Raw genomic sequence first — 13,580 nt, forward strand, 5'->3', positions numbered from 1 at the left:
CACAAGTGCTTAAGTCCAAAGCCATCAAGAAACAGGGAGATGATACAAGTCATTAAGTTGGAATACAAAGGACTTAACCCTTTTTTGAAAATATAAATAATTTAGCTCCTTTGGGCATCAGTAGGTAGACTGTTCCATATCACTGGGACAACTGAAAATGTCTTTGATCTACTAAATGCATTTCTCTAAAAATGGGGATTCTTGATAAGCGCTTCCAAATGAACAGAAATATAAATCAAATTGGAAATTCTATGAAGTACAAAAATACCTTGAACTAGCTTGATATCAAAACAAATCTGTTTCCCAGTATGAAAATATTTACATATGCATGTATTTTAAAAATAGGAGGTAAAGCTCTCAGACATCCTGCTTGTTTGCAAATTTATCATTCAGCATGGGTTGTATATAATTATAAGTCAGAAAAACCTCCTACATAAATTTTTAATCATTTTTATGCAAACATTTGGTGAAAATAAATAAGTGTGGATGACACTTATCATAAGCAAAAGAATAACCCAATGGGGCCACCGTTCACAAAGGCTTTGTCAGGGGTTGTGTCTTATCCGCTACTGCCTCATTAAAATTTACTCACTGGGAACAGCTCTAACTGTGAATATTATCTATTTAACATAGCAAGCTATGTTCTGATACCAAGCTGATGCTTGATAAGCACCCCTGGGTACAGCACAGCTCCTATTTAAGGGTGCACCACACTTGTCAATCCATCAAGAAAATGATTCCCTTGTTTCTTACTACTCAAACAAACAATAGCAAGCTGTTTAAACTTAAGTTTTATCTACTACTGGATGCCAATGCAGCTTACTGTGCAGAGGAATAACATTAGCACTTCTTACTGCAACATTCTGCACAACTTGCTGTCTGTAGGTAAGTTTAAATAACAGGACTTAGAAGAAAGTTATGGAGAGAGCAAGATGGCACCCTGAAGGAGAGTGTGAGGTGTATGAAGCACTTAGACTTACAAAGTTACGTAGAGACATATTTTCAAAGCTCATCTACCCAAAATAGTAACAGTACAGAGGAGGAAAATGACAAAATCCATCTTGGATACAGAGTGATATCTTACAAACAATCAGACTAGATGGCTGGCACTTTACATTCTCAATCTTTTCAACTATTCTAATCAAATAAATTGAAAGAATGATATATCTTTAGAAGTGTGGACAGAAATAAACGGGTAGGCTGGATGTACTGGCTGGTCTTTTTTACCAACCATGTTACTATGAGGCTCATTTTCAAAGCACTTAGGGGGTCTTTTATTAAAGCTTAGCTCAAGTTATCTGCAGCAGGGCCCATAGGAATAAAATGGGCCCTGCTGCAGATAACTCGAGCTAAGCTTTAGTAAAAGACCCTCTTAGATTTACAAAGTTCCATAGGTTATTACAAGGCTTATTTTTGAAAGAGAAGGACGCCCATCTTTCGACAAAAATCGCAAGATGGGCGTCCTTCTCACAGGGTCGATCAAATTGGTATAATCGAAAGCCGATCTTGGGCGTCCCCAACTGCTTTCTGTCGCGGGGATGACCAAAGTTTCCGGGGGCGTGTCGGAGGCATAGCGAAGGCGGGACTTGGGCATGCCTAACACATGGGCGTCCTCGACCCATAGTGGAAAAAAAAAAAGGGCGTCCCTGACGAACACTTGGACGACTTTACTTGGCCCTTTTTTTCTTATGACCAAGCCACAAAAGGTGCTCGAACTGACCAGATGACCACCGGAGGGAATCAGGGGTCACCTCCCCTTACTCCCCCAGTGGTCACTAACTCCCTCCCACCCTCAAAAAAATAACTTTTAAAATATTTTTTGCCAGCCTCAAATATCATACCCAGCTCCATGACAGCAATATGCAGGTCCCTGGAGCAGTTTTAGTGGGTGCAGTGCACTTCAGGCAGGTGGACCCAGGCCCATCTCCCCCCTACCTGTTACACTTGTGCTGGTAAATGTGAGCCCTCCAAAACCCACCACAAACTCACTGTACCCACATGTAGGTGCCCCCCTTCACCCATAAGGGCTATGATAGTGGTGTACGGTTGTGGGTAGTGGGTTTTGGGGGGCTCAGCACACAAGTTAAGGGAGCTATGTATCTGGGAGCTTTTTCTGAAGTCCACTGCAGAGCCCCCTAGGGTGCCCAGTTGGTGTCCTGGCATGTGAGAGGGACCAGTGCACTACAAATGCTGGCTCCTCCCACGACCAAAGGGCTTGCATTTGGTCGTTTCTGAGATGGTGTTCTTAGTTTCCATTATTGCCGAAAATCAGAAATGACCTAAGGACGACTATCTCTAGGGATGACCTAAATGTTAATATTTGGGCATCCCCGACCATATTATCGAAACAAAAGATGGATGTCCATCTTGTTTCGATTAATACAGGTTTCTCTGCCCCTTCACCGGGACGATCTGCAAGGACGTCCTCAGGAAAACTTGGGCACCCCTTTCGATTATGCCCCTCCACATAACTTTGTAAGTCTAAGGGCCCTGTTTACTAAGGCACGTTAGCATTTTTAACATGCCTACAATTAGCATGCCTGTTGTGTAGGCGCCTATAGTGATATTGTAGGCGCGTAGATGGTTAACGTGCATTAAAAACACTAATGTGCCTATAATGCGGCTTAGTAAACAGGACCCTAAGTGCTTTGAAAATACGCCTCCATGTATAATATAGGTTAACAATAGAGTTTCTCAAACTCACAACCATGTTTTTTTCAATATTACTGCAGAAAATAAACAGTAACTTTTATACCTTTCTCTCCAACAAATGGTAAGGACCAGGTAAAGACGTCCATGAAATTTGGAAGCCAGTATGGATGAGGTGAACAGTTGAACTGTCGAATGTTCATGACGTTGTTCTCGTATTTCAATACTGCAGCTAAAAGAAAAAGAATAAGAGAAAACAAATTAAAAGTTTATTAAACCGCCCTCACAAAAGCTCTATCACACTGTGTTATATCCTTATAGGCCTGCTTCAGCAGGAGCCTATCAGCATGTACTAAGGAAATTAACAGCAGTGGTAATATATGATTTGAGTGTGAGAAAGAATGAAAATTAAATGGAAAGTGACAAGGGAGGGTGGGTAGGCTTATCACTTGTAGGTTTTGGTCCACTTATACTTTGTGTACAACGTAATGAGTAATACAAAAATATAGTACACATTGTAAAACCCCTTGCTGCGAATGGGAACAACACAAAACTATATATGTACCTTATATATATTTCTACATACGTACATAAATATGGTACATTGTAGAAGTTTTTGCACACTTGTACATTTTAATTTTTAATAAATTTCAAAATTAAACAGCAAGTAATCCACTTGAGAAACAAATATAATCGGAGCTTTTTTTTTTCAGGGGGTACTCGGGGGTACTGAGTACTGGCACTTTTTCTGTAGCCAAGTTTAAAAAAAGAACCCAGGCTCTGAAAACCAATGCTGCCTTTCCATAGATTATGTGGCTGGTTGCAGGGGGCCTAGCTATTGTGGGGCAGGTCTCTGCGATCACACCATCCCTGAAAGATAGCCTGGTATTGTACATGAATACAATAAAGAAAAGCAATAATCCTGTTAGACCTCAGAAACAAAGAGGGAGAAGAGGAAAAGGGAAATGGGACTTGATATACCGCCTTTCTGCGCTTTTGCAACTACATTCAAAGTGGTTTACATATATTCAGGTACTTATTTTGTACCAGGGGCAATGGAGGGTTAAGTGATTTGCCCAGAGTCACAAGGAGCTGCAGTGGGAATCAAACTCAGTTCCCCAAGATCAAAGTCCACTGCACTAACCACTAGGCTACTCCTCCAGAAAATAAGGAAGAAAAAGAAAAAAAAACACCACAAAGAAAATCAGAAAAGGGTACTTTCTTTACATTCTGTTTAAAATACAGTTCAAAAAGCATTACATTTGGAGTTTGTTTCACTTATCTTGAACTGATTTGCACAACATACTGTACAGTTTCAATGTGAAGTTCTGAGAAAAGAGGACACTTCTCTGGTAAGTGAACACTATGTTGCTTTGTGCTTTGGGAATTTAAAGATTGGGGTTTAAAGGATGAACTGCAGGTTAGTGTTAGGCAAAATTAAAATATAACAAGCAAATTTTATCAACTAATCTCCATAGTCTTTTCCACTTAGTTTTAAAAACTTTGTACCACAGCATTAACAGATAGAATCTAGCAGGCACTGCAGGATCTAGTTTAGTCTTCCCAACCACCCTTCCCAACACCCGCCCACCCCTAGGACAACACTTCATTTACAGTCAGTTATTGTAATTAGGGTAGCAAGCAAGGAGTGCTCTTAGAGAGTTTTAAATACATTTCATAACCATCTAAGAAGGAAACACTAAATAAATCATACAATATACTATATAAACTAAAAGACACTTTTATATTAGGCTAATATCCTTACTATTGTAGCAAGTTTTAAATTATTAAAAAATCAAAAACACTAAGATGGAGTCAGCAGTCCAGCAGCGAGAGGGGTGCTATCCAGTCTTTTGCATTGAATGTCACATGTATGACTATCTCCCAGTTGGTGAGATGTCATATGTGTGTGCCCGATGCAAAGAGCTCCTAGCTCTCAGAGAACGTGTCCGTTCTCTTGAGGCTAGAGTAGCAGACTTGGTGGAGCTGAGGGAGACAGAGAGGTACATAGAGGCGACCTACAGGGATGTTGTAGAGAAGTCCCACCTCCAGTCTGGTAGCCCCTGTGCTATCTTGGAGGAGGGAGGTCTCCTAGAAGGAGAGCATCACCCTGGTGAAGTAGCAAGTACTCCTGTAGCCAGGACCTGCCCACCAGGGGATGTACTATCCTCTCGCACGGAGGATATGTCTCCAAGTGCTGACCAGGAGGGAAAGGTTAGGACAGCTGTAGTAGTTGGTGATTCGATCATTAGGCATATAGATAGCTGGGTAGCTGGTGGACGTGATGATCGCCTGGTGACTTGCCTGCCTGGTGCGAAGGTGGCGGACCTCACGCGTCACCTAGATAGGATTTAAGATAGTGCTGGGGAGGAGCCGGCTGTCTTGGTACATGTGGGTACCAATGACATAGGAAATGTGGGAGAGAGGTTCTGGAAGCCAAATTTAGGCTCTTAGGTAGAAAGCTCAAATCCAGATCAAGTGTAGCATTTTCTGAAATGCTACCCGTTCCACACACAGGGCCCAAGAGACAGGCAGAGCTCCAGAGTCTCAATGCGTGGATAAGACGATGGTGCAGGGAGGAGGGTTTTAGATTTGTTAGGAACTGGGCAACATTCTGGGGAAGGGGGAGTCTCTTCCGAAAGGATGGGCTCCATCTTAACCAGGGTGGGACCAGGCTGCTGGCATCGGCATTTAAAAAGGAGATATAGCAGCTTTTAAACTAGAAACGGGGGGAAGGCTGTCAGTCGCTCAAAAGCGCATGGTTCGGGATAAGGTATCTTTCAAAGGTATCACCAAAACTGGGAAGATAGGGTATCCTGATAGTGAGGTTGCAAAAGAGACCGTAGTAGATCAGGAGGCATATTTTCAAAGCACTTTGGGAGGCTAAGTTCCATAGGTTTCTATGGAACTTTGGGAGGCTAAGTGCTTTGAAAATATGCCTACCCGTGTCCTTAAATAAAAATAAAAATCAGACAAAAGATTGCAAATTAATACTGTCAAGTACTAAGCATCATGTAAATAGGAACAACAAACATACTTTGGAATGTCTATATGCGAATGCCAGGAGCCTAAGAAATAAGATGGGAGAGTTAGAATATATTGCACTAAATGAAAAATTAGATATAATAGGCATCCCTGAGACCTGGTGGAAGGAGGATAACCAGTGGGACAATGTCATACCGGGGTACAAATTGTATCGTAGTGATAGGGTGGCTTGAATTGGTGGAGGGGTAGCATTGTATATTAACGAGAGCCTTGAATCAAATAGATTGAAAACTCTGCAGGAAACAAAACACTTCTTGAAATCACTGTGGATTGAAATTCCATGTGTAAAGGGGAAAAGGATAGTGATAGGAGTGTACTACCGTCCGCCTGGCCAGGATGAACAGACAGATGCAGAAACGTTAAAGGAAATTAGGGACGCAAACAAACTGGGCAACACAATAATAATGGGTGATTTCAATTACCCCGATATTGACTGGGTAAATGTAACATCGGGCCATGCCAGGGAGGTAAATTTCCTTGATGAAATCAAGGACAGCTTTATGAAGCAGCTGGTACAGGAGACGACAAGAGAAGGAAAAATTCTAGACCTAGTCCTTAGTGGACCGCATGATCTGGTGCGGGAGGTAATGGTGCTGGGGCCGCTTGATAACAGTGATCATAATATGATCATATTTGATATTAGCTTTGAAGTAAGTACACATAAGAAATCAAATACGTTAACATTTAACTTTAAAAAAGGACACTATGATAAAATGAGAATGGTGAAAAATAAACTTAGAGGACTGACTGCAAGGGTCAAAAATTTACATCAGGCGTGGATTCTATTCAAAAACACCATCCTGGAAGCCCAGGCCAAATATATTCCACGTATTAAAAAAGGAGGACAGAAGACCAAACGACAGCCAGCATGGTTAAAACGTGAGGTAAAGGAAGGCAACCTACAGCAGAATGTTTTATAAAGAGGATCAAGAGTATTTATTGTGAATGTGAGCATTTTGTGAGGGGCTGCAGACTTAACAATAGGCACACATTTCCTCATGAGCCTGCTACTTGCTTTACACTGCCATTTTCCTAGAAGAAAATGATAAACAGCATATGCTAATTCATTTTTTAGATGAATGCCCTCTCCCTCTGCAAAGTTAATGGGTGCAATGGCAAGAATAATAACCTTGATTCTCCAACAGCACACACTTATTGCAAGTTGTTTTATGAAATCAGAACATCTTATTCTACACAACACATTCTGAGAACATCACATTCCAGTCATTACTTTGAATCAGAACAGATCTGTTCATGCAGTCTGCACAAATAATTTACCTTGTTTTTCTCAGAAATAGATGCATTCTTAATAAATTCATACCTCCCAATATTCAAAACAATTTAACCGGCCAACCTAACCAGTAATCTCCTGCTGAATATCCCAGTTAGCGGTTAGCTGCTAACCGGCTATATCAAGTGACGTGGAGGGGCATAATCGAACGGCGCCGGCCATCTCTATGGCCGGCCATCTCCGGGGCCGCCTCCATAAATGGGCGGAGCCAACCATATTTTCGAAAAAGATGGCCAGCCATCTTTTTCTTCGCTAATACGGTTGGGCCCGGCCAAATGTCAGAGATGGCCGGCATCAATTTTCTGCAATAATGGAAACTAATGCCGGCGATCTCAAACCCGGCCAAATCCAAGGCATTTGGTCATAGGAGGAGCCAGCATTTGTAGTGCACTGGCCCCCCTCACATGCCAGGACACCACCCTAGGGGGCACTTCTAAAAAGTAAAAAATAAACATAAAAATAGCTCCCAGGTGCATAGCTCCCTTACCTTGTGTGCTGAGCCCCCCCAAATCCCCCCCCAAAACCCACTCCCCACAACTCTACACCATTACCATAGCCCTTATAGGTGAAGGGGGGCACCTAGATGTGGGTACAGTGGGTTTTGGGGGGAGGGGTTTGGAGGGCTCCCATTTACCACCATAAGTGTAACAGGTAGGGGGAAGGGGTGGGCCTAGGTCCACCTGCCTGAAGTGCACTGCACCCACTAAAAACTGCTCCAGGGATTTGCATACCGCTGTCATGGAGCTGGGTATGACATTTCAGGCTGGCATTGAGGCTGGCAAAAAAGTTTTTTTTTTTTGGCTGGGAGGGGGTTGGTGACCACTGGGGGAGTAAGGGGAGGTGATCCCCGATTCCCTCCGGTGGTCGTTTGGTCAATTGGGGCTCCTTTTTTGAAGTTTGGTCATGAAAAAAAAGGGACCAAGTAAAACCGGCGAAATGCTTGTCAAGCCCGGCTTTTTTTTCCCATTATCGGGCGAAGACGGCCATCTCGTAACCACGCCCCCGCCCCCACACCGCCTTCTGTACCCTGCCTTGAAGTTTGGCCTGCTCCGTGAAGGAAAGCAGTTGGCGCCGGCCAAAATCGGCTTTCGATTATACCGATTTGGCCGGTTTCAGGAGATCGCCGGCCATCTCCCGATTTGTGTCGGAAGATGGCCGGCGATCATTTTCAAAAATGAGCTGGATAGCCAGTTAGGTGTGGATATTCAGCACCAAACTGGCTATGCTGAGCGGCCAAAATAGGTTGCTTAAATTGCAGGCCTATCTTTGACTGATATAAAGTTAACCAGTTAGCGTTTAATATCAGCATAGCCAGTTAACTTTTTAGCAGCCACAATAAACCTGGATATTCAATGCTGGTCACTAGATATGGCCGGCACTGAATATCCAGGTTTTACACCGGCGGTGGACAGCAAATGCACTGCTCACCACAGGCTGAATATCAGGCCCATGATAATCATAGGGTGCTAATTCACAGGCCAATATTACTGCCCCTATAGTTTTAACCTGTTCAATCAGAATGAGTATTTGAGGATCAATTCCATAAAGTGGGAACTGATTCACATGCCAAATATACTCATAAATGATTAGAATGACACATTTGTGTATAAATGCCAAAATTCTACCTGACCACTGTTCTGCAATTATGTGCACAAATTTTATAGGTAGGCATACACAAGGGTGGAATCTAGGCGGAACTCACACTTATACACATAGAGGCCGATATTCAGTCCCCGAGAGGCAGGTCGGCAAAGTCCTGTAATCGGTGCTGAGCCCAGATATTCAATTCCAGGCCATTTCCGGTGACTGGCATTGAATATTCTTAACAGGACAAGTAAATATTCAGCGCTGGTCACTTAAAGTTTATAGTGGCCAAAGATAGGATTGTTATTTAGGCAGTCTGATTTGACCGCTAAATTTAAATATTCATGACTAGCCAGTTAGCCACTGTCTCCCGGATTCTATATATATATGGCGCCTAAAAATCCATGTGGAAACCGAAGCACATTCTATAACAATGCGCATAATTTAATTGGTTAACTAGCTAATCAGCGCTGTTAATTGGATGGTAACAAGCAATTATCAGCACTAATTGTCATTGAGATTTATAAACGCCCTGCTGCAGATAACTCAAGCTAAGCTTTAGTAAAAGACCCCCTATGTCTTGCAAAGATTTTCACACCCTTCATTTTCACATTCTGTTATCTACAAAATACAATTCAGAATACTTTAAGGGTCCTGTTTACTAAGCCACACGCTGTAAGAACGCAACCTTTTTAGCACACACTAATGATAGAGACACCCATAGGAATATAATAGGTGTCTCTATCGTTAGCACCAAATAAAAAGTTAGCACGGCTTAGTAAATAGGGCCCTAAACTAGGAAACTGTTTCAGTGATTTAAACAGTATATTCTATACTTTTATTATGAAAAACCAATTATAGAAAAATGAATCAATTAAGAAAAAACATAAAAACATAAGAAAAGCCATGATGAATCATACCAAGGTCCATCTAGCCCAACCTCCTGTCTCCTACAGTGTTTAGTCTAGGTTACAAGTACCCAGTCAGGCTCATTTTCAAAGCACTTAGCCTCCCAAAGTTCCATAGAAACCTATGGAACTTAGCCTCCCAAAGTGCTTTGAAAATATGCCTCAGTGTATCCCAAAAAAACAAGTCAGGCAATATTCACCTGGTGGCGGTCAGTATTTCTTTTTTTAAATGCTGGTTGTTGCTGGCTAAATTAGTCCTGGATATACAATGCCAGAGCCATGTCTGGGCACCAACATTGAATACCCGATGCTAATTGCACCGGCACTGGCTGCTGGAGCTTATGCAAGTCCTGGCTGATATTCAGCAGGAGTCTACATAAAGCAGTTATGCTGGCCTCGCCTGAATATCGTCCAGGACCAATATAACCCTAAATATGGTGCTGTAGACCCTTTGATCCCCCCTACCCCTCACCAAACAGCCCCCTCATTCCGATTTCTTCTTCCCCAATCCTGTGCCATCAACACCTCCCCCCTCCCACCCCGGTCATAATAAGCCTCCTGGGCCTACCTCAGATCCCTGGTGGTCAAGTGGCGACTAACTCCCCCTGTTTACTAAGCTGCACTAGTGTTTGCCATGCATTAATGCCGATACTAGCACGGCTTATTAAACAGGGGGTAAGTTGTTTAATACATGGGGAGGTTTTTTCCCACTAGGTGGAAAGGGGTATGGGCAGTCTGCACTCTCCATATCATATTTAAGACTCACCAAGTACTGTCTGATGCCTGCCTAACCCAACAGGCATACCCAACTGATCTTCCTGGATTAACTTAAGCATGTACTCCATAACCGTATTCACCAATACCCTGGTCAGGATTTTTGTATCCACCCCAGAAACAAAATGGGCCAATATGACCTACTGGCTCACTTATCCTTCCCTGTTAATGGATTGATGTGATCCCAGTGAATCTCAAACTGTGAGAGAAGGGTGACCTTCACCAACAAATTAAAATACTGCACCATGAATCCAACCACATGAGCCAAAAATGTTTTGTAAAACTTGCATGTAAACCTATCAAGTTTTAGCAATTTCTCATTTTGTACTTGAGTAGAGAGATCTGATTTCTGATCTGATGAAGAAGGGCTACCTTTGAAAGCTAATAAAAAAATGTATTAAGTTAGTCCAAAAAAAAGGTATCATCTTATTTTCTTTTCTACGTTTTCTTTTATTCTATTTCTATTGATGATCATTTTGTACTATAGCTTCCTCGACCTCCAAAACTCCCATCAGCCTGCAGCTTGCACTTCCATTATCCACAATAAGTGAACATTAGCCAAATAGCCCTCAATGTTCTTCACACCCATCTCACTTTCTGGATTGTAAAGCTCTTGACAATACTCGATGAACCTTGTTCTACTTTTCTCATCTCCCCTGTAACTGTAAAATATTATTCTTGGACTTTTAACCTAAGGCCCAACTATATACTTGCTTTATTGTTAAATTCAAAGTAGTGTTGGTGGATCCTATCAAGATTGTGCTGTAGCTTTTCTGTCTCTATGGTGTTAAGTTCCCTCCATGATTCTAACTAGAGAATGACAAAGGAACAAAGCTTGTCCCCATCCCCACGGGCTCTGTCCTCATCTGCAGAAGCCTCGAACACTTATGACTTTATATTTTTTTTATTAAAGTATAAAAATGAAAACAATTCTGTGCAACTGTTGATTATAAATCAGAAATAGAAAACAATAATAACAATGAGTAACTATAACCCCCCCTCCTCACTCACTCCCTACCCTTCCAATCCCAACAATAGCTGAATTTTACTGCCGCAAGAAACCTTAATTCACCCTGCTAAAATGTCCAGGAGTACAAAATGCAAATAGGGCATATTTCTCCTCCGCTCTGTATGGCCCTATGAAACACTGTTAAGATTTTTTGATCTGTGGGTGAATAATAAGGCATCAACAATTTCTCATTCAAACATGCGAGGGATAAACATAAAGGAATCCTGTTCAGAAGGAATGGATCCCCAGGAGCTTAGCCGAGATTGGGTGGCAGAGCTGGTGGAGGGAGGCGGGGCTGGTGCTTGGGAGGCGGGGATAGTGCTGGGCAGACTTCTATCGTCTGTGCCAGAGCCGGTGGTGGGAGGCGGGGCTGGTGGTTGGGAGGCGGGGATAGTGCTGGGCAAACTTATACGGTCTGTGCCCTGAAGAGGACAGGTACAAATCAAGGTAGGGTATACACAAAAAGTAGCACATATGAGTTTATCTTGTTGGGCAGACTGGCTGGACCGTGCAGGTCTTTTTCTGCCGTCATCTACTATGTTACTATGTAATTTCGGGATTCAGTCTAGCTCTCCAGTCTTCCATAGTTCTTCCTGCAATAGAAAATGTCTTCTTAGAAGATGTGCTGGTAGCAGGATTGCACAGGATCCCCCATGCAAATTTTGACAGTTGGGGCCAGCACTTTTGCTTGTTTTTCCAAAAAACGGAACCATCAACGTCTGCATCACTCGAACATAAATAACTGTCTAATTCATTAACAGCCTTCAAAGAACAGAATGCTATGGGGATAACATTTGTCCCTGTCCCTGTGGGCTCTGTCCTCATCCTTGCCCCGTTCCCACGGGCTCTGTCCCCTACCTCAAGTCATTCTCTACTCTTAACAACTGAATGTAAACTTCCTTAGACCCATGCCCTCTCTTGTGCCTCTTCTCCAAAATCAGCAGTTGCTGCCCTAAGTCTGACTTCCTCCTTGCCAAGGCACTAAGCTAATGCATGTTCCCCGCATTCTTCCCACACATATGTAGGGTGGCATTATCCAGTGTCATTCTACCATAAATATTTCTGAATTGTAACCTAGGGGTTAAAATAATCTTAACTGGGCTTCTCCAGAGGGAAAAGACAAAAAGAGTTCTATAGTGACATCACTCTGGAACCACAGCTGAGACCTGGTTGCCTTGGTGACAGCTTGCTGTTCAGTTGAAAGTTGAGCAGAAACAGAAAAAAAGGATATATGTATATTTGAGTTGAGTGTTGGGTATAGGCAGTTGAGGAGAGGCTGCAGCGCTGCAGGAGAAAGGTTGTGGTTTTGGCATGCTCGGTGCAAGAGAGTGAGGGATTGGTGTAAAGTTATTTTGAAAGGTTTGGGGTTTGAATGGGAACTAGTTTAGGGGTGATTTGAAGGTGAGCTGACTGAGTGATGTCACTGTGAGGGAAGAGTATGAAAAATAAGTGAGTGTGCTTGAGGTGAGAGAGGAATAGAGCTGTGGATGATTTTGGGAAAAGGGTAATAGTGGGTTTAAATGGGAAAACGGCTATTAATCCTGGTGATGAGCTGAATGTGGGGTTTATAGCTGATGAGTGAGTAGCAGAGGGACAGAATGTGGTGAGAGACTGAATCTGACTGGATGATTGTTAAATTCAGTGCAGGCACTCTCTCTCCTGCTCTCCAGAATAGGGACCGCTCAGTGAGAAGTAGGTTTGGAAGAATAGAAGTGCTCTAATTAATTTGGTTTTTAGTAGCTAGCTGTCCCCAGTATAATTTAACACTCCTAAAGTTTCCCAACCAGGACTGGAGAGAGATAAGAAGTTAGAATTTTTCCTCCCTATTTGGTTGATTATTAGGGAGGTTTAGGAGGAAGAGAAGTTCTGGAAGAAGTTCTGAAATAAGGAACCGAGAGAATTCGGTGAAAACTCCGGTTGCCAAAACTGTTTCCAATGAGAGGAGAAACTGAACTCTGCTGAGTGTGCAGAAAGCAAGTATATTCTGAAACTGAAAGAGTAGAAAATAAACAAAGAAAAGAGACAGAGAAAGAAAAAAAATCTTACCTGAAAGTTGGTCTGAGTATTGGTGGCTCCTGGAAAGGGGTAACCTGTAATGTTTACTAAGTTATATTGTGAAGTGTGGTGTTCTGTGTAGAAACATGAATGTTTAGTTATTGATACAGTTTAGAAACACAAAAGGGAAAAAACCCTATTACTTGTTGCATGCAACTAAATTATTTACAATTAAATGTTTTTTATTTAACTGGAAAGGAGTCTATTGTGTTTCTGCCCAAAATCAGGGGATATCCCTACAATTAGATTATTTTTCCTCTCATGT

The 13,580-nt window shown here is 42.3% G+C and overlaps 1 protein-coding gene across 5 annotated transcripts in view; it reads right to left on the reverse strand.

The window, feature by feature from the left end:
• The window catches only part of PPP3CA (protein phosphatase 3 catalytic subunit alpha), a 743,055-nt gene that overhangs the window by 82,573 nt on the left and 646,902 nt on the right, over positions 1–13,580 (reverse strand). For all 5 annotated transcript variants that reach the window (XM_030190749.1, XM_030190747.1, XM_030190748.1 and 2 more), the window contains exon 9: positions 2,756–2,881. In XM_030190749.1, the coding sequence (XP_030046609.1) occupies positions 2,756–2,881 (126 nt within the window). The remainder of the gene's footprint in view (positions 1–2,755; positions 2,882–13,580) is intronic.

The sequence above is a fragment of the Microcaecilia unicolor genome, chromosome 2, assembly GCF_901765095.1.
Source record: "Microcaecilia unicolor chromosome 2, aMicUni1.1, whole genome shotgun sequence".
NCBI lineage: Eukaryota > Metazoa > Chordata > Amphibia > Gymnophiona > Siphonopidae > Microcaecilia > Microcaecilia unicolor.